The sequence below is a fragment of the Myxocyprinus asiaticus genome, chromosome 28 (genome assembly GCF_019703515.2).
Source record: "Myxocyprinus asiaticus isolate MX2 ecotype Aquarium Trade chromosome 28, UBuf_Myxa_2, whole genome shotgun sequence".
Classification (NCBI taxonomy): domain Eukaryota; kingdom Metazoa; phylum Chordata; class Actinopteri; order Cypriniformes; family Catostomidae; genus Myxocyprinus; species Myxocyprinus asiaticus.
The window spans coordinates 45371271-45395058 of record NC_059371.1 but is presented as its reverse complement, the minus strand read 5'-3'; the positions used below and the strand labels follow the sequence as shown (position 1 = coordinate 45395058).

The 23788-nt window shown below is 40.9% G+C and overlaps 2 protein-coding genes across 2 annotated transcripts in view; both read left to right on the top strand.

Moving 5' to 3' along the window:
- LOC127419345 (profilin-1-like) overlaps window positions 1-2832 on the top strand; it is a 4711-nt gene extending 1879 nt beyond the window's left edge. The window contains exons 3-4 of the mRNA XM_051660703.1: window positions 468-663; window positions 2307-2832. Of these exons, the coding sequence (XP_051516663.1) occupies window positions 468-663; window positions 2307-2404 (294 nt within the window). The 3' untranslated portion in view covers window positions 2405-2832. The remainder of the gene's footprint in view (window positions 1-467; window positions 664-2306) is intronic.
- A 10234-nt stretch (window positions 2833-13066) lies between these two features.
- Window positions 13067-21077, top strand: LOC127419330 (beta-enolase-like). Its single transcript, XM_051660679.1, has 12 exons — window positions 13067-13193; window positions 14873-14958; window positions 15292-15387; window positions 16070-16128; window positions 17900-17969; window positions 18196-18329; window positions 18413-18635; window positions 18800-18997; window positions 19113-19314; window positions 20145-20253; window positions 20752-20810; window positions 20918-21077. The coding sequence occupies exons 2-12, from the start codon at window positions 14874-14876 to the stop codon at window positions 20982-20984; spliced, it is 1302 nt and encodes a 433-aa protein (XP_051516639.1). The 5' UTR covers window positions 13067-13193; window position 14873; the 3' UTR covers window positions 20985-21077.
- The last annotated feature ends 2711 nt before the right edge of the window (window positions 21078-23788 follow it).

Sequence of the window (23788 nt, the reverse complement as noted above, 5' to 3'; positions counted from 1 at the left end):
GTGTGTGTGTTGTGTGAGTGTGTGTGTGTGTGTGTGTGTGTGTGTGTTGTGTGTGTGAGTGTGTGTTGTGTGAGTGTGTGTTGTGTGAGTGTGTGTTGTGTGAGTGTGTGTGTGTGTGTGTGTAAAAGTTGATTTAAAAATTGTGAAACACTTTCCCCTAATACGTTCAGAAACATTAACCCTTAACCCATGTCTGCTGATGTGCTGGTCAGATGTGCTTTTATTTTGTTGTAAGAATCTTCTGGAATGACTCAACTGAGGCAGATTTATCGCCTGTATGTTTCCTCTCTTGAGGTGAAGTTAGGCGTAAACTTCAGACGTGACATAACATGAGTCGAGCAAGAATCTGTGTGATGGGGGGGAGGCTCTTTAAAATGCTTGTACCTGTTTCAACTTGTGTGTGCTGGACCATTATATCACTGCAATCCACACTTACAATCTGTCTGTCTCTCTGTCTCTCTCTCTAGCCGAAAGAGGTTCAGGCTATTGTAACTAATGACCGCAGCAGTCTGTTTGCGAATGGTGTGACTCTGGCGGGCAGGAAGTGTACGGTGCTGAGAGATTCTCTGAATGTGGACGGTCAGAACACCGTGGACGTGAAGATGAAGACCTCAGAGAAAGAGCCCGACCCGTTTTCATTCACCATCGGCAAATCTCACAAAGGTGAGACACGATGCTATATCACACACACACATGCACACATTTCTTTAATAAAAGGAGGCACACAGGCTATTCTTTAGTCATATTTCACCCCAATTATATTCCACATAATTACTTGACTTACTTTCTAAAACGTTCTGTTTGCCGCTCAACAAACTCAAAATAATGTCTTTCATTGTCACAGAAACACAAACCGAAATACACATGAACATGATACATGTTTTATAAGTATTCTGCATCAATATTATTATTTCAGAAATATTTGTAACCCAAGTACTTAAAAGTAATTAACTTACTAAGTCATCATGAAATCTGATTACAAAAATTTACATTTAAATAAAATGGACAATATTTTGACTAAAAGGTATTTTAATTACAGTAACTACAACAGTACTTTGTAATCAGATTACACTGTGACGGTTAAGTACATTTTTCTCTGAATTCTTTATTTCTGTAATGTGACAAACATTATTAAGTATTTGGACCCTGTGGTAGGATTGGTTGTACTGCTTTACTGTCTAACTGTAATAAAGTAAATTACTGTAGTACTGTATGCTTTATTGTCATGAAAATGATGTCACAATGCAAAAAAAAATCCTAATTGTCCTAAAAATAGACTTTTATTTTCATTATGCAAAATTAATATATATATAAAAAATCTATTATAAATAAATTATATATTCTGTGTGTGTGTGTGTGTGTGTGTGTGTGTGTGTGTGTGTGTGTGTGTATATGTGTCTATCAAATTAATCACATATCAATATTTATGAGAAAGGCTCCCAAATGAAATTAATTTAGCATAGAATTATTTAAATAATTATAAATATATATATATATATATATATATATATATATAATAAATATTAGAATGCAAAAAATTTAAATACATATAATTGATATATTATTAAAAAAATAATCAAATTAATCGCATATCAATATTTATGAGAAAGGCTCCCAAATGAAATTAATTTAGCATAGAATTATTTAAATAATTATATATATATATAATAAATATTATAATGCAAATCATTAAAATACATATATATATATATATATATATATATACATTTCTTTATTTATAAAGTTTTATGTATATATATTGTGGCAGCAGACAAGCGTTCAGACAATACAAAAAGTGTCTTGAAAAGTTTTATTTCCATATCATTGAACATAACCCTATTTCATCTGTGCTATTTTGAATTATTGGTCTATTTACTCATGTGTCAAAGGCATCTCAGTGGTTTTCGGCGTCTCTAGTTATAAGCGCTGTGGTTTTAGTACGCTGTGTCAAGTTAAACGTAGTTTGAAACATTATCCCTGCATGCTGTTGTGCTCCGTTCAGCTGTATTTTGAGCACAAGAATGTGTCTGTGGAAGGTTGTGCTGACCGTTGCTCTTGTTTGTTTGATGATGGTGTGTTGTCTGTACAGCTGGAGTCGTGCTGACTGCCCCCTACTGCCACATCAAGGTGGTACATTACGCTTGAATTGCCTCGATAATAGTAACAGTCCTTATTACGGCATTTACGTTGGGGCATGATCAATTGCCCCTGAAATATATATACATATGTGGGGTTTTTTGGAGAGAAATTTGACCTGGACATGTTTTCATGATATATCGTTCTTTTTCCTTTTTTTTTTATTTCAGCTCTAATCATCGCTAAAGGAGTAAAAGATGCACACGGAGGACAAGTCAATCCACTCGTCTTTGACATGACCGCATACCTCAGGAAGATGAACATGTGAACACGCCCTGCCCCGCCTTACCCCTCTGACTCCGCCCATTTCACCCTGCTCTGCCACGCCCACTTCCTCTGTCGGCCATCTTTAGGATCCGGCACGACTTACATTTCCAGAAACCAGACGAATACATCCGAGATCCGCTACACCTTTCCAGATGCCTCCAGGTTTCTCTGTTTTATCCAGGAGTCTCGATACGTTCTCGTCATCTCTCCAGTCAGGCAGTGGAACACAAACTCTAGTTACTATCAAATTCATTTATTGATTGTGTGATTAAATAACTGATTGATTGTATGGTACTATAGTATTTTGCAGTCGGATGGGCGGAGCTTTAAGTCAAACGTTTGTATGATTGTTTGTGTAAAATCCTGCTGAACAAATCGGTGCATTCTGACTGTTAGATGCCAAATAAAGAGAGCATGAGTTTCTATGGAGCAGCTCCTGTCCGTGTGTTCATGGGGGAAAGAAGAGTGTGTCGCTAACAACCTCACAATATGATATGCATATATGTACGGTTTAAAACACCATGAAGCATCACAATTAGTGAGCGACCAGCAGTGTTGGTTAAGTCGATAAAACTAATACACTTCAAATGACTAATTACATCTAAAGTAAATGAAACCTGATTACAAGAATTTAAACGGTAATGCATTACAGGACTCTTGACTGAAAAGTAATTAGATCAGCTAATTTACTCTGTAATCAGATTACAGTGAACACTGTCGAGCAGTATGGGTTTTAACACTATAAATAATGTCAGTGCAAATTAAACAAGCACTTTAATCACATCCACTATAAGTGCACTTGACTGATACCAGCTGGTTATCAATAATCACGATATCATAACTGGATCACACATTAATCTGAGTGGATGAGAGGCGTAAATGAAAACCTTTTTTATTAATTTAATTCATATCAATAAACACTAAATAAATGTGAAGTATCAATACTAGGATCTAAAGTATCAATGTCAATGTGTTTGTCACAGCTGATGTGTTTAGTTGATATTGTTCAACATCGATCAACATGTGCGTGACAAACAAACAAACAAAAACCTTAAACACACACACACACACACACACACACCATCTTAAACAGATGAAGCAAAGTAAACTTCTGTGGGTGCATGCAAAACGTCCCGGCCAATCACAGAGTGAGGAAAGGTTTTGCATGTTCGCAACACTTCGGTGAACGCGCCGCACCTTCTTCAGGCTGTTGGGAGATTTATTTGGCTTTATTCATGAAAGTATTTTTGTCTTATTTTCCGGTGAAAACAATAACAAGTGACTTTAGAAGCAGAATGCATAAGATGTTTTCTCTTGTTTTCAGAGAAATGTAATAAAATTAGGATATATGCTCAAAACAAGAAAAACTATTTGCCAATGGAGTAAGAAAAATAAACTTGTTTTCCCTTCAGGTCACATTTGGCAACTAGTTTTTTCTAGTTATGAGAATGCATTATTTATTGTGCAGTGTTGTACCTCTAGTTAGAGTTTTATTACTCATTTTGGGTGCGTAATTGTCCTCTTAGGACCTATTGTGTCCATTTTAAAGGTACTGCTGTACATTTTTCCGAAAGGGTCCAAGTAGTACCCAAAATGTACAAAAAACATAAGAAAAGACTTTTCTGATTAATAGTACCACTAAACACCACACACACACACACACACACACACACACACACACACACACATTTCACTCTGTTCAGTGAGTGTGTGTTATTATGTGTTGTGTGACACTAGTTTAACAAAGAAACAGGAAGTGTTGCATGTGACATTAAAACCACAGAAACACGAGGCTGTCAGATCTGTAAGAGTCAGACTGACACACACTCACACGTTTTTAGATAAATACCATAGACTTCTACTCCTTTTAAATGATTCTGATTATAGAAACTATAAACTAACCCACACTTTATCATAAAGAGAAAGAGACAGACAGACAGATAGACAGACAGATAGATAGATAAACAGACAGACAGACAGACAGATAGATAAACAGACAGATAGATAGATAAACAGACAGACAGACAGACAGACAGATAAACAGACAGATAGATAAACAGACAGATAGATAGACAGACAGATAAATAAACAGACAGATAGATAAACAGACAGACAGATAGATAGATAGACAGACAGACAGACAGATAGATAGATAGATAGATAGACAGACAGACAGATAGATAGATTGACAGACAGATAGATAGATAGATAGACAGACAGACAGATAGATAGATAGATAGATAGATAAACAGACAGATAGATAGACAGACAGATAGATAAACAGACAGATAGATAAACAGACAGACAGATAGATAGATAGATAGACAGACAGACAGATAGATAGACAGACAGACAGACAGACAGACAGATAGATAGATAGATAGATAGATAGACAGACAGACAGATAGATAGATAGATAGACACACAGACAGATAGACAGACAGATAAATAAACAGACAGATAGATAAACAGACAGATAGATAAACAGACAGATAGATAGACAGACAGATAGACAGACAGATAAATAAACAGACAGATAGATAAACAGACAGATAGATAGACAGACAGATAGATAAACAGACAGATAGATAGACAGACAGACAGACAGACAGATAGATAGATAGATAGACAGACAGACAGACAGATAGATAGACAGACAGACAGACAGATAGATAGATAAACAGACAGACAGACAGACAGATAGATAAACAGACAGATAGATAAACAGACAGACAGATAGATAAACAGACAGATAAATAAACAGACAGATAGACAGACAGACAGATAAACAGACAGATATATAAACAGACAGATAGATAGACAGACAGATAGATAAACAGACAGATAGATAAACAGACAGATAGACAGACAGATAAATAAACAGACAGATAGATAAACAGACAGACAGATAGATAGATAGACAGACAGACAGATAGATAGATAGACAGATAGACAGACAGACAGATAGATAGATAGACACACAGACAGATAGATAGATTGACAGACAGATAGATAGATAGATAGACAGACAGACAGATAGATAGATAGACACACAGACAGATAGATAGATTGACAGACAGACAGATAGATAGATAGACAGACAGGCAGACAGATAGATAGACAGACAGACAGACAGATAGATAGATAGATTGACAGACAGACAGATAGATAGACAGACAGGCAGACAGATAGATAGACAGACAGGCAGACAGATAGATAGACAGACAGACAGATAGATAGACAGACAGACAGACAGATAGATAGATAGATAGATCGACAGACAGACAGACAGACAGATAGATAGATAGACAGACAGGCAGATAGATATATCGACAGGCAGACAGATAGACAGACAGACAGATAAATAGACAGACAGGCAGATAGATAGACAGACAGGCAGACAGATAAGATAGATAGACAGACAGATAGATAGATAGACAGACAGACAGATAGATAGATAGACAGACAGACAGACAGATAGATAGATAGATAGACAGACAGGCAGACAGATAGATAGACAGACAGGCAGACAGATAGATAGATAGACAGACAGACAGACAGATAGATAGATAGACAGACAGACAGACAGATAGATAGATAGACAGACAGGCAGATAGACAGACAGACAGATAAATAGACAGACAGGCAGATAGATAGACAGACAGGCAGACAGATAAGATAGATACAAAGCGTCACACTATGAGCTGTGGCGCCATCATGTGGCCGTAATGAGGAACGACAGCTCTGTGTGTGTGTGTGTGTGTGTGTGTGTGTGTGTGTGTTGATGAGTGTGTGTGTGTGTGTGTGTGTTGATGAGTGTGTGTGTGTGTGTTGATGTGTGTGTGTGTGTGTGTGTGTGTGTGTGTGATCTCAATCTGTTATTATATCTCTTAATATTAAAAAATCATTCACACAAGACAGTAAGGGATGTGTGGGACTTTATGAATGTGTGCTCGTCCTCCTTGCTAGAGGAACTTCTCTAAATAATTTTGAAAGGTGTATTACAGCACTTGTGTTATTACTGCCTCCCTAGGATGATCCGCTTCTGTTGTTCTCCACATTTTTAATTCGCTTTGGATAAAAGCGTCTGCTAAATGAGTAAATGTAAATGAACGACAGGCGTTTCAATAGAGCGCAACAGTGCCGTTCACTTTTTCAGACATAATTTCTTCCATAGTGATTTCATAAAAGAGTTCATGAACCAAACTAACCAGTTCTGAGGTGAATCACAACATCATGAACTTTGATCTGAAGCAAAAAAGTATTTAAAAAAAAAACAATGGTATAAAGATACAAGGCTGTGTACTTAACATCTATAATGACAATCTCATCAAGCACTGAGAATGATGTAATTGAATTAAATACTATGGAAAAATATAAAAATATTGATTTAAAGTTGTTGATCATTAGTGTAGAAACCATATATTTTAATCTTTTTGCAAATATATATAAATATAAACAAATGTGAGTGTAGGGAGAGCGACTCGATTGCATCATACACAGTGCATCATGGGAGTGGGCGGAGCTGCAGAGCTGTTTCTCTGATTGGTAGATCTCACCTCAGGATTATGGGTAGTGTAGTTCCTCACAGAATCTTCACGTTTTCTTGTTTTAATGAAGTTGAAATAACGCAGACTGATGATTTCAACAGAAGCATATACCATCGATTAACAACCTCAGAGCTCACGGTACCTCTGTCTTTAAAGTTTATAAGTTATTATTGTTAATAATGAATTCACCTATGGAGAAAATGAATGGGATTTTTACTTCTGGAACCAGACTGTTGCGCTCTATTCTGTGGAAATCTGAAGAACTTTCTGTGTAGATTCTGTGTGGAGCCGCTGATACTGATCTGCTACAACACAAGAGTCTGTCACGTCTCATGATAGTGAAGCTAAATTTACCTCACGCTAAAGGTTAGAAAGACACAAACACAGAGTGTGTGTGTGTGTGTGTGAGTGTGTGAGGAAGGGTGATCATGGATGCCCTTTAGGTTCGAACCCAAACTCGTTCTCACATTTCCCCTTTAATTCAACCCTGACCTTTCATTCAAGTGTGCAGGGTGACTATAGGGAGAGTCTGAATGTTTCTAAAACTGAAGTGAAGACGTCCATGAAGATTGTTGCTCTGTCCTGAATGATGCCCTCAGTCCTTACAGTCCCCATCCACACCTACAGTTTAGTGATGTAATATTACAGTGCAGGTTTACTAATGTATACTAACTATAGTTGCTTTGAGGACTCATTGGTGGTGACAAAACACAAACATTGTACACCAGTCCTCTCTAACTATAAATACCTGACTGCGTCTGAATATACATACTTCCCAAAGCAAAATCATTATGCCAATGGAGAAGTGTGTCTGAATCCTCAGTAATCATGAAGCAGTATGCGAGAAATTCCCGAATTACCTACTATATCCGGTGAGATTCTGAAGTGTACATCCACTGAACACTGTACTATCCTATAATGCCACAGAAGCTGAGGAGACATCACATTCAAAACACTGAATTACTGTAAAACACACACACACAAAAACCCCACGGTGCACCATGAATCACATGCCTCTTTTCAACGGTAACTGCTATTTATACCAAGAAAGATGCTGTTTGTGCTTAAATTGTAGTGTGATAGATAGACAGACAGATAGATAGATAGACAGACAGACAGACACACACAGACAGACACAGACAGACAGATAGACAGACAGACAGACAGACAGACAGACACAGACAGACAAACAGACACAGATAGACAGATAGACAGACAGACAGACACATAGACAGACAGACAGACACAGATAGACAGATAGACAGACACAGACAGACAGATAGACAGACAGACAGACAGACAGACACAGACAGACAGACAGACACAGATAAACAGATAGACAGACAGACAGATAGATAGATAGATAGACAGACAGACAGACAGATATATAGATAGACAGATAGACAGACAGACAGATAGACAGATATATAGATAGACAGATAGACAGATAGATAGATAGACAGATAGACAGACAGACAGATAGATAGACAGATAGACAGACAGACAGATAGATAGATAGACAGACAGACACAGACAGATAGACAGACAGACAGACAGACAGACAGACAGACAGATAGACAGATATATAGATAGACAGATAGACAGATAGACAGATAAACAGATAGACAGATAGATAGACAGATATATAGATAGACAGATAGATAGACAGACAGACAGACAGATAGATAGATAGATAGACAGACAGACAGACACAGACACAAACAGACAGACAGACAGACACAAACAGACAGACACAGACAGACAGACAGACAGACACAGACAGACAAAGAGATAGATAGATAGATAGATAGATAGATAGATAGATAGATAGATAGATAGATAGATAGACAGATAGACAGACAGACAGATAGACAGACAGATAGACAGATAAACAGATAGATAGATAGATAGATAGACAGATATATAGATAGACAGACAGACAGACAGAAAGATAGATAGATAGATAGATAGATAGATAGACAGATAGACAGACAGACAGATAGACAGATAAACAGATAGATAGATAGATAGACAGATATATAGATAGACAGATAGACAGACAGACAGACAGACAGATAGATAGATAGATAGACAGACAGACAGACACAGACACAAACAGACAGACAGACAGACAGACAGACAGACACAGACACAAACAGACAGACAGACAGACACAGACAGACAGACAGACAGACAGAGACAGACAAAGAGATAGATAGATAGACAGACAGACAGACAGAAAGATAGATAGATAGACAGATAGACAGATAGACAGATATATAGATAGATAGATATATATTGATGCTGACTATCACACCTGGAGTCGTGAGTTTGAATCCAGGGCATGCTGAGTGACTCCAGCCAGGTCTCCTAAGCAACCAAATTGGCCCGGTTGCTAGGGAGGGTAGAGTCACATGGGGTAACCTCCTCGTGGTCACTATAATGTGGTTCTCGCTCTCAATGGGGCGTGTGGTAAGTTGTGTGTGGATCGTGGAGAGTAGCATGAGCCTCCACATGCTGTGAGTCTCCGCGGTGTCATGCACAACGAGTCACGTGATAAGATGCGCGGATTGACAATCTCAGAAGCGGAGGCAATTGAGATTCATCCTCTGCCACCCGGATTGAGGTGAGTAACCGCGCCACCACGAGGACTTACTAAGTCTCCACCAAGTCTAGAAGCATGTTGCAGGGAATTAACATCATCACGGACTTTAAAGGGAATAAAAACTCCGGCCGAAGCTACAGAGGTTAGTTCACTCTCCGTCTCTGTAGCAGATGTAACCCGATCCTTCCGACGGGTGAATATCCGCAAAGCCACGGATCCAGACGGCATTCCGGGCCGCGTCATCAGAGTGTGTGCGAACCAGCTGGCTGGTGTTTTTACAGACATTTTCAACCTTTCCCTCTCTTTGTCTGTAGTCCCCACATGCTTTAAAATGTCCACCATTGTGCCTGTACCAAAACAATCAAAAATAACCTGTTTAAATGACTGCCGTCCAGTTGCTCTGACCCCCATCATCAGCAAATGCTTTGAGAGACTAATCAGAGATTACATCTGCTCTGTGCTGCCTCTCTCTTGACCCATTGCAGTTTGCTTACCGCAACAACCGCTCCACTGATGATGCCATTGCATCTACAATACACACTGCTCTCTCCCACCTGGAAAAAAGGAACACTTATGTGAGAATGCTGTTTGTAGACTACAGCTCAGCATTCAACACCATAGTGCCCTCCAAGCTAGATGAGAAACTCCGGGCTCTGGGCTTAAACAGCTCACTGTGCAGCTGGATCCTGGACTTCCTGTCAAGCAGACGCCAGGTGGTTAGAATAGGCAGCAACATCTCCTCATCACTGACCCTCAACACTGGAGCCCCACAGGGCTGTGTTCTCAGCCCACTCCTGTATTCCCTGTACACACATGACTGTGTGGCAACACATAGCTCCAATGCCATCATTAAGTTTGCTGATGATACAACGGTGGTAGGTCTGATCACTGACAATGATGAAACAGCCTACAGAGAGGAGGTGCACACTCTGACACACTGGTGTCAGGAGCACAACCTCTCCCTCAACGTCAGTAAGACAAAGGAGTTTGTGGTGGACTTCAGAAGAAAAGACAGAGAACACAGTCCCATCACCATCAATGGAGCACCAGTGGAGAGAGTCAGCAGCTTCAAGTTCCTGGGTGTCCACATCACTGAGGAACTCACATAGTCCATCCACACTGAAGTCGTTGTGAAGAAGGCTCATCAGCGCCTCTTCTTCCTGAGACGGCTGAGGAAGTTTGGAATGAACCGCCACATCCTCACACGGTTCTACACCTGCACTGAAGAGAGCATCCTGACTGGCTGTATCTCCGCCTGGTACGGCAATAGCACCGCCCACAACCGCAAAGCACTGCAAAGGGTGGTGCAAACTGCCAGACACATCATCGGAGGTGAGCTTCCCTCCCTCCAGGAAATATATACAAGGCGGTGTATGAAAAAAGCTCGGAGGATCATCAGAGACTCCAGCCACCCGAGCCATGGGCTGTTCTCACTGCTACCATCAGGTAGGCGGTATCGCAGCATCAGGACCCGCACCAGCCGACTCCATGACAGCTTCTTCCCACAAGCAATCAGACTTTTGAACTCTTGATCTCTCACGATCAAAATACATCAGCATTGTGTGTATTGTATACTGTACATTGTATGTTATTATTTGTATATTGTTGAGTGTAATTATGTGTATATTAGACTTTAAATTGTGTTGTGTTAATTTGATGTTATTGTAAATTGGTATATGTCTCATCACTGTCACGACTGCTATGTTGATCGGAACTGCACCCAAGAATTTCACACACTATTGCACTTGTGTATATAGCTGTGTGACAATAAAAGTGATTTGATTTGATTTGATTTGATTTGATTTAAGTAGTGGGAATTGGGCATTCCAACATTGGGAGAAAAGGGGATAAAAATATAAAAATAGTGACAAATTTTATTTCCTTTAAATAAATAATAAATAAAAAACATTAGCCAATATACAACATATAGTACACAGTATTCAGAAAGCAATAATCTAGTACCATGGACCCCAAATATGATGATATCTTTGCAAAGGACCCCCTTTTTAAAATATAAAAGCAGCATTATATTTTCATGTATAAAGACCCAATTTTACTGTGTGAGAAAAATAGTATGATATTATTAAGATAACATACTAGCGAAATTAAATCATTTGCTTTTATATTGTCATTGTACTAAAGCCAAAAGGTTTGATTAAAATGTTATCTGTAAATATAATCTCCGAAAGATACAGTGGATCTTTTTTATGATCATCTTATATCATTATTAATGTTTGTATGTAAACCTGAAGAGAAAAATGTTAAATTCAATTGATATGTTTTGTATGGTGCTTAAACAATAAAAACTGTTGCAAGCGAAATGTTCAAGAAATATATATATATTATCACAAACCTGTCTAGAAACCTATAAAACTATGGCTGTTAGTAGAATAAAATAATCATGATTAATCTAATTATTTCCAACCAGTCTTTAGAGACCAAAATGAAAATAAAAATGTTTATCTTTATTTTTCTCCTTTTAATATCTTTTTAACTCTTGTGCATCAATAAACAAAAGTTACTCAGAGGTCCTTAGAGGACAAAAACATCCACATCAAAAAACTGCCATAATAATATTATATATTAATATTATTTTCCTCTTTCAAAGAGTTACATCAGTCCTGATCATAACTACCAAATATACATTAATTTTCAGGATTTCAACCCTTTAAATGCCAGTTTGTTTACATAATGCCACTGTTGTTTATTACACACACACACACACACACACATTTCTCAATACACACATACACACACACTCTGACATCCATACCAACACACACACACACACACACACATCACACACACACACACACACACAATTTTATCTGCATCATTTATTCAATTGTCCTGCAGTGCTCTATAATACAGCAAACAGAGAATAGGGGAAAAGCTTGTATTTGCTCCATAGGCTAAACATGAGAAAAATGGCGCCATCTGGTGGAAAATATAAAAAATGTAAATTTTATCATATAATTAATGATTTTATGCTTTAATGGCACTGGGATCAAATATTGCAGTTTTAATGGGTTTCAATGGGGACATTTTTGTCCTGAAGGTCCTGAGTGTAACTATTTTGTGTATTGTAGATGTATTATAGGAACTGAGGTTTGAAATATCAAAATTCCCCAAAAAATACACACCTTTAGCAAAATGTATGTCATTGGCCAAAATGATCGAAAAAACTCAAATGAAAAAGACAAAAATGTCCCGAAGGTCACACAAGTGTTCATTTCTTTTTACTATCTTTGTTTTGTTTTCGCGGACCCCCTAGAACACCCCTAACCCGCTGTTTGAACACCCCTGATCGAGTATTCCATTCTGAACATGCTGGAGTAAATGAATGTAGGACATACACAGACTGACCAGCTGAATGACAGCAGAATAAAGACCGTTTGTTTCCTTTATCAAAATATAAAATGTCAATAATACCCCTGTGGGCGTGTCCTCGAACACACGAACGCTGCACTGAGAGGAAATGGTTGGTCATTTTTAGACGCTCCCTTAAGTCTTTCCCATATATGGAGACGTGGCTCAGAGACCGTCTATAAATTGCGTTGCAAAGGTCGGGACGTGCACTCACTGACACCCGTTAAACGCCGAGACAGCCAGACACCGACCCGGTTCGCGCTCAGGTAATCACGCAAACTGCACGTGTTATGCCGGAACTGTGTGTTTTAATACTGTGGATTGTTTCCCCGCTTTAAACTCGATATATGATATCTGCTGAAGTGAATTAAAATCTAATGTGACACACTGTTGCTTCCTGAATAAAGCGGCTGATCTGAGTTCGGCTCTGCTGACTGAACTCTGACCCGCTGCGGTTCTGTGCAATACATGACTTCTGATCTGGGATCTGTAGTTTAATATTCGTGTTAATACGTGTTATGTGCCAGTTGAATTCGGAGTTTGTTAAAGAGATGATTCCAGGACATGAAGTCATGACTTGCGCGTGTGTCTGCGCGTGTTTGTGTGTGTGTGTGTGTGTGTGCGTGCAGTGTGTCTGCGCGTGTTTGTGTGTGTGTGTCTGCGCGTGTTTGTGTGTGTGTGTCTGCGCGTGTTTGTGTGTGTGTGTGCGTGCGCAGTGTGTCTGTGTGTGTGTGTCTGCGCGTGCTTGTGTGTGTGTCTGCGCGTGCAGTGTGTCTGCGTGTGTGTGTGTGCGCGGCGTGCAGTGTGTCTGTCTGTGTGCGCGCGCGTGCAGTGTGTCTGTCTGTGTGTGTGTGCGCGCGCGTGCAGTGTGTCTGTCTGTGTGTGTGTGCGCGCGCGTGCAGTTTGTGTGTGCGTGCGTGCAGTGTGTCTGCGTGTGTGTTTGTGTGTGCGTGCGTGCGTGCGTGCAGTGTGTCTGCGCGTGTTTGGGTGCGTGCGTGCAGTGTGTCTGCGCGTGTTTGTGTGTCTGCGCGTGGGTGAGTAGTGTGTGCTTGTGCGTGAGTAGTTTGTGTATTGTGAGAGTGTGTGCAGTGTTTGTGTGCGTGCATGCGCGTGCGTGTGTGGAGCTCTTACAGTGTCATTTGCTCACACACAAAGGTCAGAGTGTTTTTACACAAAGGTCAGGGTTCAACAGGCTTTGTAAAGGTCATATAGGGTCCTTTAAGTATGGTAGAGATTGACACACATACACGCTCTATTAATAGCTGAGAAACATCTAACTGTATCTGTAAGGAGAGCTGGTGCGCGTGCGTGCGTGTGCGTGCTTGCTTCATTTTAAAGGAATATTCCAGGTTCAATACAAGTTAATTTCAATCGACAGCATTTGTGTCATAATGTTGATTAGCACAAAATTAATTTCGTCTAGTCCCTCCTTTAAATGTGTGTTCCAGTGAGACACTTACAATGGAAGTCAATGGGGTCAATAATCTGTAAACATTAAAATACTCACTGTTTCAAAAGTATAGACACAAGACATAAACAATATGTGTGTTAACATGATTTTACTGTGATGAAATCACTTACTAACTGCATCTGTGGAAAGTTAGACAATTTTACAACACAACGCTGTAAACTCTAAAATGACGATTTAAACAACTTTATACACAATTTTTAACAGAAGAATTAATGTAAGTGTTTTAATAAAATTATAAGCGTCACATTTCTGCCTTTAAACCTCCAATATTGACCCCATTGACTTCCATTGTAAGTGTCTCACTGGAACACACATTTAAAGGAGGAACAAGTTGAAATTAAGTTTTGTGGTAATCAATATTGACACAAATGATTTCAATTGAGATGAACTTTTATCAAGCCCGGAATATTCCATTCAAGGCGAGTGCACATGTCTTTTAATATATTTAAACCTGCATGATTGTGTCTCTCTCAGGATGTCCATCACTAAGATTCATGCTCGTGAGATCCTCGATTCCAGAGGAAACCCCACTGTTGAGGTGGATCTGTATACAATGAAAGGTACACACAACACGCCCATATAGATGGACATTCATGTGGATTCTAGGATAGTTCTGTTCACTTGTCAAAGTTAAAATACTGTTATTGTACTAACTTGAGAACTGTAACTCCTCCAACAGGCAAACTCGGCACAGACCTACAGACTGTTCTGACTCTGAATGCTTTATTTTACTGATCAGAAACAATAATCCTAAAAATCCCATTGGCTTACATTGACAGAATGAACATATCTTAAAAACCTCAAGGCTTTTCAAAGTCTTTGTCAAGCCAACATTCAGAGTTCGTCTTGATGAATTCTCTATTTATGCTCTTTGATTTCTCATTGTGTCTCAGGTCGTTTCAGAGCAGCTGTTCCCAGCGGCGCCTCCACTGGAGTTCATGAAGCTCTGGAGCTCCGAGACGGAGACAAAACCCGTTACCTGGGCAAAGGTACACGTGCACCCCACACACATACACACACCTTGATCATTACAAACATGGACAAATCCTAAGTGTTTCTGTGTGCCTCTGTGCGTCTGTCTGCGTGTGACCCTGTGTCTCTGTCTGTCTGCGTGTGACCCTGTGTCTCTGTCTGTCTGCGTGTGACCCTGTGTCTCTGTCTGTCTGCGTGTCTCTGTCTGCATGTGACCGTGTGTGTGTGTCTTTGTGTGACCCTGTGTGTCTGTCTGCATGTGACCCTGTGTCTCTGTCTGTCTGCGTGTCTCTGTCTGCGTGTGACCGTGTGTGTCTCGGTCTGTCTGCGTGTGTGTGTGACTGTGTGTGACCCTGTGTGTCTGTCTGCGTGTGTGTCTCGGTCTGTCTTCTTGTGTCTTTGTGTGACCATGTGTGTCTGTCTGCGTGTGTGTCTGTGTGTGACCCTGTGTCTCTGTCTGTCTGCGTGTCTCTGTCTGCGTGTGTCTGCGCGTGTGTGTGTGTGTGTGTTGGTCTGTCTGCGTGTGACCCGTGTGTCTGTGTCTTTGTGTGTGTCTGTGTCTTTGTGTGTGTCTGTGTCTTTGTGTGTGTCTGTGTCTTTGTGTGTGTCTGTGTCTTTGTGTGTGTCTGTGTCTTTGTGTGTGTCTGTCTTTGTGTGTGACTGTGTGTGTCTGTCTGCATGCGTGTGTGTGTGTTTCAGGTACTCAGAAGGCTGTGGACCATGTGAACAAGGACATTGCTCCCAAACTGCTTGAGAAGGTGAGATATCTTCTACAGCATCAGTGATTACATCAAAACAAGTTTTGCAATATTAGTTAAAATAATGCAGCAATAATGTAAAGCTATAAATTCAAACACACACTTGTGAAATGATGCCTGTGATTCAAAACATAAGCGATTGGTCAACCTGTTTTAACTGATGCTTCCAAGACGATCACGTGTCATTCTTGCCATTTCAACAAAACTATCTGTGTTAGCCAGTTGGGTAATGTTATCTCTGTGCAGAGTCAGAAAAACTGAACATTATTATTATTATTATTATTATTATTATATTATTAATATATACTGTATGTCATCTGTTGATAAATTCAATTTAATCCATTAACTGATTAAATTCTCAATTTAAATCTGTTTCTCAACTACAGACTGAGAACATAATACAATCAAATATGTCGTATTGATTTATATATTAAATGGTAATATAATGACAAAAATAGGATTCATATAAATATCTGGGGCATGTTTTGTTCTATTCGGTGGTTTTTTGCCCCGACACCTGGTTAATGTCTGCTCCCTGCCTTAACGTATTTAAATCGGCACAATTCACTCCAACCAGGAATTCAACTTTATAATTGCAGCATCAAGAATTTCAATGTCATTTGTAGAGGAAAACACTGTGTACTTGTGTAATTTGTGTCAGTGATGGTATAAGTCCTCTTGTGGATGTATGAGATGATGCCAGTTTAAAAATCAGATGTCCTGTAGATTTTCTTTTCCCCCCCTTCCTGAAATAATGTCTTTAAAAATTTGTTATGAGATCCAGGGTGTGCTGAGTGACTCCAGCCAGGTCTCCTAAGCAACCAAATTGGCCCGGTTGCTAGGGAGGGTAGAGTCACATGGGGTAACCTCCTCATGGTCACTATAATGTGGTTCTTGCTCTCGGTGGGGTGTGTGGTAAGTTGTGCGTGGATGCCGCGGAGAATAGCGTGAAGCCTCCACACGTGCTACGTCTCCATGGTAACGTGCTCAACAAGTCACGTGATAAGATGCGTGGATTGACGTCTCAGACACGGAGGCAACTGAGATGTCTAATGTTTTCAAAACGGACAAAATGAAGAAACGACAAGGGAGAGAATTCAATCGTCCATTTTTAGCTACAGTCGTAAAAGCTTTAGATGTTGTTTATAAGGCTAAAGACGGATAGTTAGTATAAGTATAAATTCTTAAAGCGATAAACAGTAAATACATTGTTGCGATTAGAGTCCATCTCGAATGGCACCAGAATTATTAATAATGGATTTGATGGTCTAGAAGATTATAGCAGTTGTGTTTCAAAATACAGCGCTATTATTTATTTAGATTTTCTCCCCAATTTGGAATGCCCAATTCCCAATGCGCTCTAAGTCCTCATGGTTGCGTAGTGACTCGCCACAATCCGTGTGGCGGAGGACAAGTCTCAGTTGCCTCTGCTTCTGAGACCGTCAATCTGCGCATCTTATCACGTGACTCGTTGTGCATGACACCGCGGAGACTCATGCTACTCTCCACGATCCACACACAACTTACCACACGCCCCATTGAGAGTGAGAACCACTAATCACGACCACGAGGACGTTACCCCATGTGACGCCACCCTCCCTAGCAACCGGGCCAATTTGGTTGCTTAGGAGACCTGGCTGGAGTCACTCAGCACGCCCTGGATTCGAACTAGAGACTCCAGGTGTGACAGTCAGCGTCAATACACGCTGAGATAAACTCTCTCACACTGTCTTGAGTCCTGCCTAACAAACACAACTGTCTCTCTGAACAGAAATTCAGCGTCGTCGAGCAGGAGAAGATCGACAAGTTCATGCTGGAACTCGATGGAACCGAGAACAAATGTAAATAACACACACAAAAACACATTTACATGTTTCCTGCCTAAATCAGGACAAACCTTAGACTTCTGTTGTTTTTATAGACTCGAACCCTAGCAGAATACATAGTTTGCAATGATTTTACTTCATTTGTGAATTGTTTTTCCAATTGAGGACCCAAAGTGAGGTTTTATCAGAGAGAACTCAATTTCGTGATAAACGCCTCGTCTAATCTTGTTTCCATTCACAGCTCAGTTTGGTGCTAACGCTATCCTGGGTGTGAGTTTGGCCGTGTGTAAAGCCGGTGCCGCTGAGAAGGGCGTTCCTCTGTACCGCCACATCGCCGACCTCGCCGGGAACAAAGATGTGATCCTCCCCGTACCTGTACGTCTGCAGCACCCGGCACGTGTTCTCCTGTCATGTGACCTGTCTCTCCTCTCATGTCTCTCCTCTCGTCTCACACGCAGGCGTTTAACGTCATCAACGGCGGGTCGCACGCCGGAAATAAACTGGCCATGCAAGAGTTCATGATCCTGCCTGTGGGAGCCAAGAACTTCCATGAGGCCATGAGGATCGGCGCAGAGGTTTACCACAACCTGAAGAACGTCATCAAAGCCAAATACGGCAAAGACGCCACTAATGTGGGAGACGAGGGCGGTTTCGCACCAAACATCCTGGAAAACAATGAGGGTACAGATGTGTGTTTACTAGGGGAGGGCAATATCATCAAAATCTTATCGCAGTAGTTTGTGATTGTTAAAATTACTCCTCACAATATAGTTCGTAATTTTGTTGATGGGATGAATACTGCTAACGGTAGTATACGCCGTGCTAATAGTTAGCGTTGTTTGTAGCTCTGGAGCTGTTGAAATCTGCCATCGAGAAGGCCGGTTATCCTGATAAGATCATCATTGGAATGGATGTTGCAGCTTCGGAGTTCTTCAAGGCTGGTAAATATGATCTGGACTTCAAATCTCCAGATGATCCAAAACGCCACATCACTGGAGACCAGCTGGGAGATCTGTACAAGAACTTCATCAAGAACTATCCTGGTACACGTATACATGAATAATAACTGTGTCCGAATTGAACCTTCTTAGTAAGGGGCAATATTTGCTATGCATGAAGAGATGTGTTTATGTGTATTTGGTGTGTATCGTTTTGCAGTCCAGTCCATTGAAGATCCGTTTGACCAGGACGACTGGGAGAACTGGACCAAGTTCACAGGATCTGTGGACATTCAGGTGGTGGGAGACGATCTGACGGTGACAAACCCCAAACGCATCCAGCAGGCCTGTGAGAAGAAGGCCTGTAACTGCCTGCTGCTGAAAGTCAACCAGATCGGTTCCGTTACAGAGTCCATTCAGGCGTGAGTATACAGTACAGCCTCTTCGCAGAGCTGCACCACAGGGCCCAAAATGAGTCTCCCTCGCAGAGCTGCACCACAGAGCCCATTTTGAGTCCCCTCGCAGAGCTGCACCACAGAGCCCATTTTGAGTCCCCTCGCAGAGCTGCACCACAGAGCCCATTTTGAGTCCCCTCGCAGAGCTGCACCACAGAGCCCATTTTGAGTCCCCTCGCAGAGCTGCACCACAGAGCCCATTTTGAGTCCCCTCGCAGAGCTGCACCACAGAGCCCATTATTAGTCTCGCTTGTAGAGCTGCACCACAGAGCCCATTATTAGTCTCGCTTGTAGAGCTGCACCACAGAGCCCATTATTAGTCTCGCTTGTAGAGCTGCACCACAGAGCCCATTATTAGTCTCGCTTGTAAAGCTGCACCACAGGGCCCGTAATGAGTCTCCCTCGCAGAGCTGCACCACAGGGCCCATTATTAGTCTCACTCGCAGAGCTGCACCACAGAGCCCATTATTAGTCTCGCTTGTAGAGCTGCACAACAGAGCCCATTTTGAGTCCCCTCGCAGAGCTGCACCACAGGACCTAATATGAGTCCCCTCAGACAGCTGCACCACAGGGACCGTAATGAGTCTCCCTCGAAGAGATGCACAACAGGGCCCATTATGAGTCTCCTTTGTGGAGATGCACCACAGGGCCCATTTAGAGTCCCCCCTCGCTAAACTGCATCACGGGACTCATTATGATTCCCCTCACAGAGCATTATGAATAATCTTAGATGATTTTACAAACAGGAACCTTTGGTGTCTCACTGATAAATGCCCTGTCTCTCACTTTCTGTGTAGTTGTAAACTGGCTCAGTCTAACGGTTGGGGAGTGATGGTGAGTCATCGCTCCGGCGAGACAGAAGACACTTTTATCGCTGACCTGGTAGTTGGACTCTGCACAGGACAGGTACACACACACTTTCTTTGCCAGTGTTTACTATTTTTCAATGAGAATGTGAAATAATATGCATTATGCAAGTATAAACATTTAAAACATTCGTAAGCTTCGTCACATGACCTCATTATTTTGCATGTTTATTTCAGGAAATGGCATCTAGTTATAACCTATAGAAACGGTTATTTTACATTTCTAATTCAGTATTGTGTACAAATGTCTGAACTTTTGTAAGTCAGATCAAATAATGAGTCAAATTATGTTAAAATCAGTTATAACTTTGTTCATTGAACACACTGGACATGGAATACAGTATTCTGTGCAGTGTGCTCTGTTGCATACTGCACTTTAAGAAATATATTTGGTCATTCAGGTATTCTATGCATGCAGAAAATGTTCATACTGTGTGTAGTATACACACTGTAGAAACATCAGGAGTTTCGGTAGTATCCTGTGCTTTTTTTTTTTTTTTGCTCTCTGCTACTCTCATTTTTCCTCTCATGTGCTCAGATTAAAACTGGCGCTCCCTGCAGATCAGAGCGTTTGGCCAAGTACAACCAGCTGATGAGGTCAGCAATGACATCACACTTATCAAATCAGCCGTCCAGTCACATTAAAGCAGAATCATTTTATGCTAAATCTCTTGCCCGTCTCTCTCTCTCTGTCTCTTGTGCAGGATTGAGGAAGAGCTCGGCAACAAGGCCAAGTATGCAGGCAAAGATTTCCGCCACCCAAAACTCTAAAGGATTCTCCCATCAATATGACTGCTCAAATGAAATGGTTTTTTTTTTTTTTTTTTTTTTTTTTTGGAAGAAGTGAATAAAAAAAACAAGTAAAAGAAATGCTGTGTCTGTACCTTAATTCACATGAAGACTTGACCAATTAAAATGTTTTTGCCCAATTCCCAATGCACTCTTAAGTCCTCGTGGTGGCGTAGTGACTCACCTCTTATCATGTTGAGCGTGTTACCATGGAGACGTAGCGTGTGTGGAGGCTTCACGCTATTCTCCGTGGCATGCATGCACAACTCGCCACACGCCCCACCGAGAGTGAGAACCACTAATCGCGACCACGAGGAGGTTACCCCATGTAACTCTACCCTCCCTAGCAACCGGGCCAATTTGGTTGCTTAGGAGACCTGGCTGGAGTCACTCAGCACGCCCTGGATTCAAACTCGCAACTCGAGGGGTGGTAGTCAGCGTCAATACTCGCCGAGTTACCCAGCCGATGTTTTTGATATTTTACGAAGAAACGATGTGTAAGTAAACTATAGCAAGTGTAACACATGAACAGTATGATTTGGCTATTGTCATTTGGGTGTATTACTGAAATGATGGAAGTTATTTAGACTTAAAAGGAGCTTGAGAAAACGCGTGTAGCTGACGTGTATCCTATGTTTTCCGTGTAGCTCAATATGTGTTTGACAGCCAAAGTCAATGATAATGAGAAGATATTCTTTGTGCAACACTGGTGCACACATATTAACAGCTTATTTTGATGAAGAACCGCCCACTTAGACAGGAAGAGACTGCCTGATTGACATGTAAAGCGACCAACCACAGATTCGTTTTTTGCACCTGCAACACTAAAGTGCAGATAAACTTGAAATTGATGCGACCATAATGATAAACCAGCTTGCAACAAAGTAATAGCTCGTTTATAACCGAACAGCCTCCACAAACGATTGCACTGAAAATACAGTAGAAATTAGCTGAAAATGTGTCGTCTTTGTAGTCAATTTCTTTTCATCCTAAAGTCAACATGAAATGGCATTTGCAACGCATATTACTTCCATAATGTGACGTATTTCTGAGTGAAAAGATATTCAATGAGAGAAACTGTTGGGCGGGACCTGATTTTCTCCAGGTATTGCACAGCTAACAATTTTATATTCTAAGCATGTTTTCCTAACGTTCCCATTAGGTTGTGAAAATGTTATTTAAAAGTTCTGGGAATGTTCATAATATCCAGTTTTTTAAAAATGTTTTAAGAATGTTTTATCTTGGTTATAGGAACGTTCTGTAATGTTCCCATTTGGTTGTAAAAACGTTATTTCTTTTTATATTCTCCCCTTTTCTCCCCAATTCCCAATGCGCTCTAAGTCCTCGTGGTGGCGTAGTGACTCGCCTCAATCCGGGTGGTGGAGGATGAATCTCAGTTGTCTCCACGTCTGAGACCGTCAATTCGCGCATCTTATCACATGACTCGTTGAGTGTGTTACCGCGGAGACATGGTGCATGTGGAGGCTTCACGCTATTCTCCGCGATCCACGCACAACTCTCCACATGCCCCACCGAGAGCGAGAACCACATTATAGTGACCATGAGGAGGTTACCCCATGTGACTCTACCCTCCCTAGCAACTGGACCAATTTGGTTGCTTAGGAGACCTGGCTGGAGTCACTCAGCACGCCCTGGATTCAAACTCGTGACTCCAGGTGTGATAGTCAGCGTCTTTACTCGCTGAGATACCCAGACCTCGTAAAAACGGTATTTAAAAGTATTGTAAACGCGCTCACTGATCTGTTTGCTTGACCAACATGTCAACTGCTGGCTCAACCAATGGTGTGAGTTTGGGGGCGGGACTTCCTGTTTGTTTAACCTATGGAAGATGGGGGAGTGTTCGGGAAACCTGTTTGAAAACAGCCACTATTGTTGCGATTTTGTTTGGAACGATTCCCCAGAAATAACATACTTCAGCCTTAGGATGTTTTAGGCACGTTTTGATTAAAAAAAATGTAGCAACACTTTACAATGAGGTTGCATTTGTTAACATGAACTATAAACAATACTTTCACACCATGAATTTTCCTGACAAACATGGACATGTCATATCGTAAAGTTAAGGAGTTGCAGATTTGTGATTTTGCCCTGATAAAAATCCCATAGACAAACGTTTTTAAAGGAGACCCACATAGCTTGGGTTCAGAATGTAGAGACTTTGGACTCTTTTGATTGTGGCAGTATGCAACCACCTAGCAACCACTCGCAACACCTTAGCAACCCAAAAGCAACACCCTTGCTAAGCTATAATGCTGAATCTTTTAAGTATTTACCAAGATTAAACACGTCTTTGAAATTGAGGCAATTTTATCCCACAACCGACTTGAATGGAACGCAGCATAACTATTTATGCTTTCCCCCACATTAAACCACGCCCCCAAAGTGTGACGCGTTGCCGCCGGCATCTATGGCCGCCCCCACGAGGGGACCCGCTCAGTGTAGAACAAAACAGCTTTTATAAGGTTACCGATATGACTGGAGTCTTCATCTCACGTGAGTCATCATGATTTCAAATTACAATTCTTTAGAAGTAAAACTTTTTAAATGAGGGAAGAAAAAAAATGCCATGCGCACACCTTTAATAAATAATAGGACATTTTTGTAAGGGATTGTAGACACACATATACACAGACTAGTGTGTTATGCTCGTGTTAAAGGGGGAAAAACTCTTTAAAAAAAAAAAAAAAACGATGCTGAGAAACTGATTTGATGACTAATTAAAAACGAAAGTAACGGGTTAAGCTACGTGACGTCACGAGGAGGCG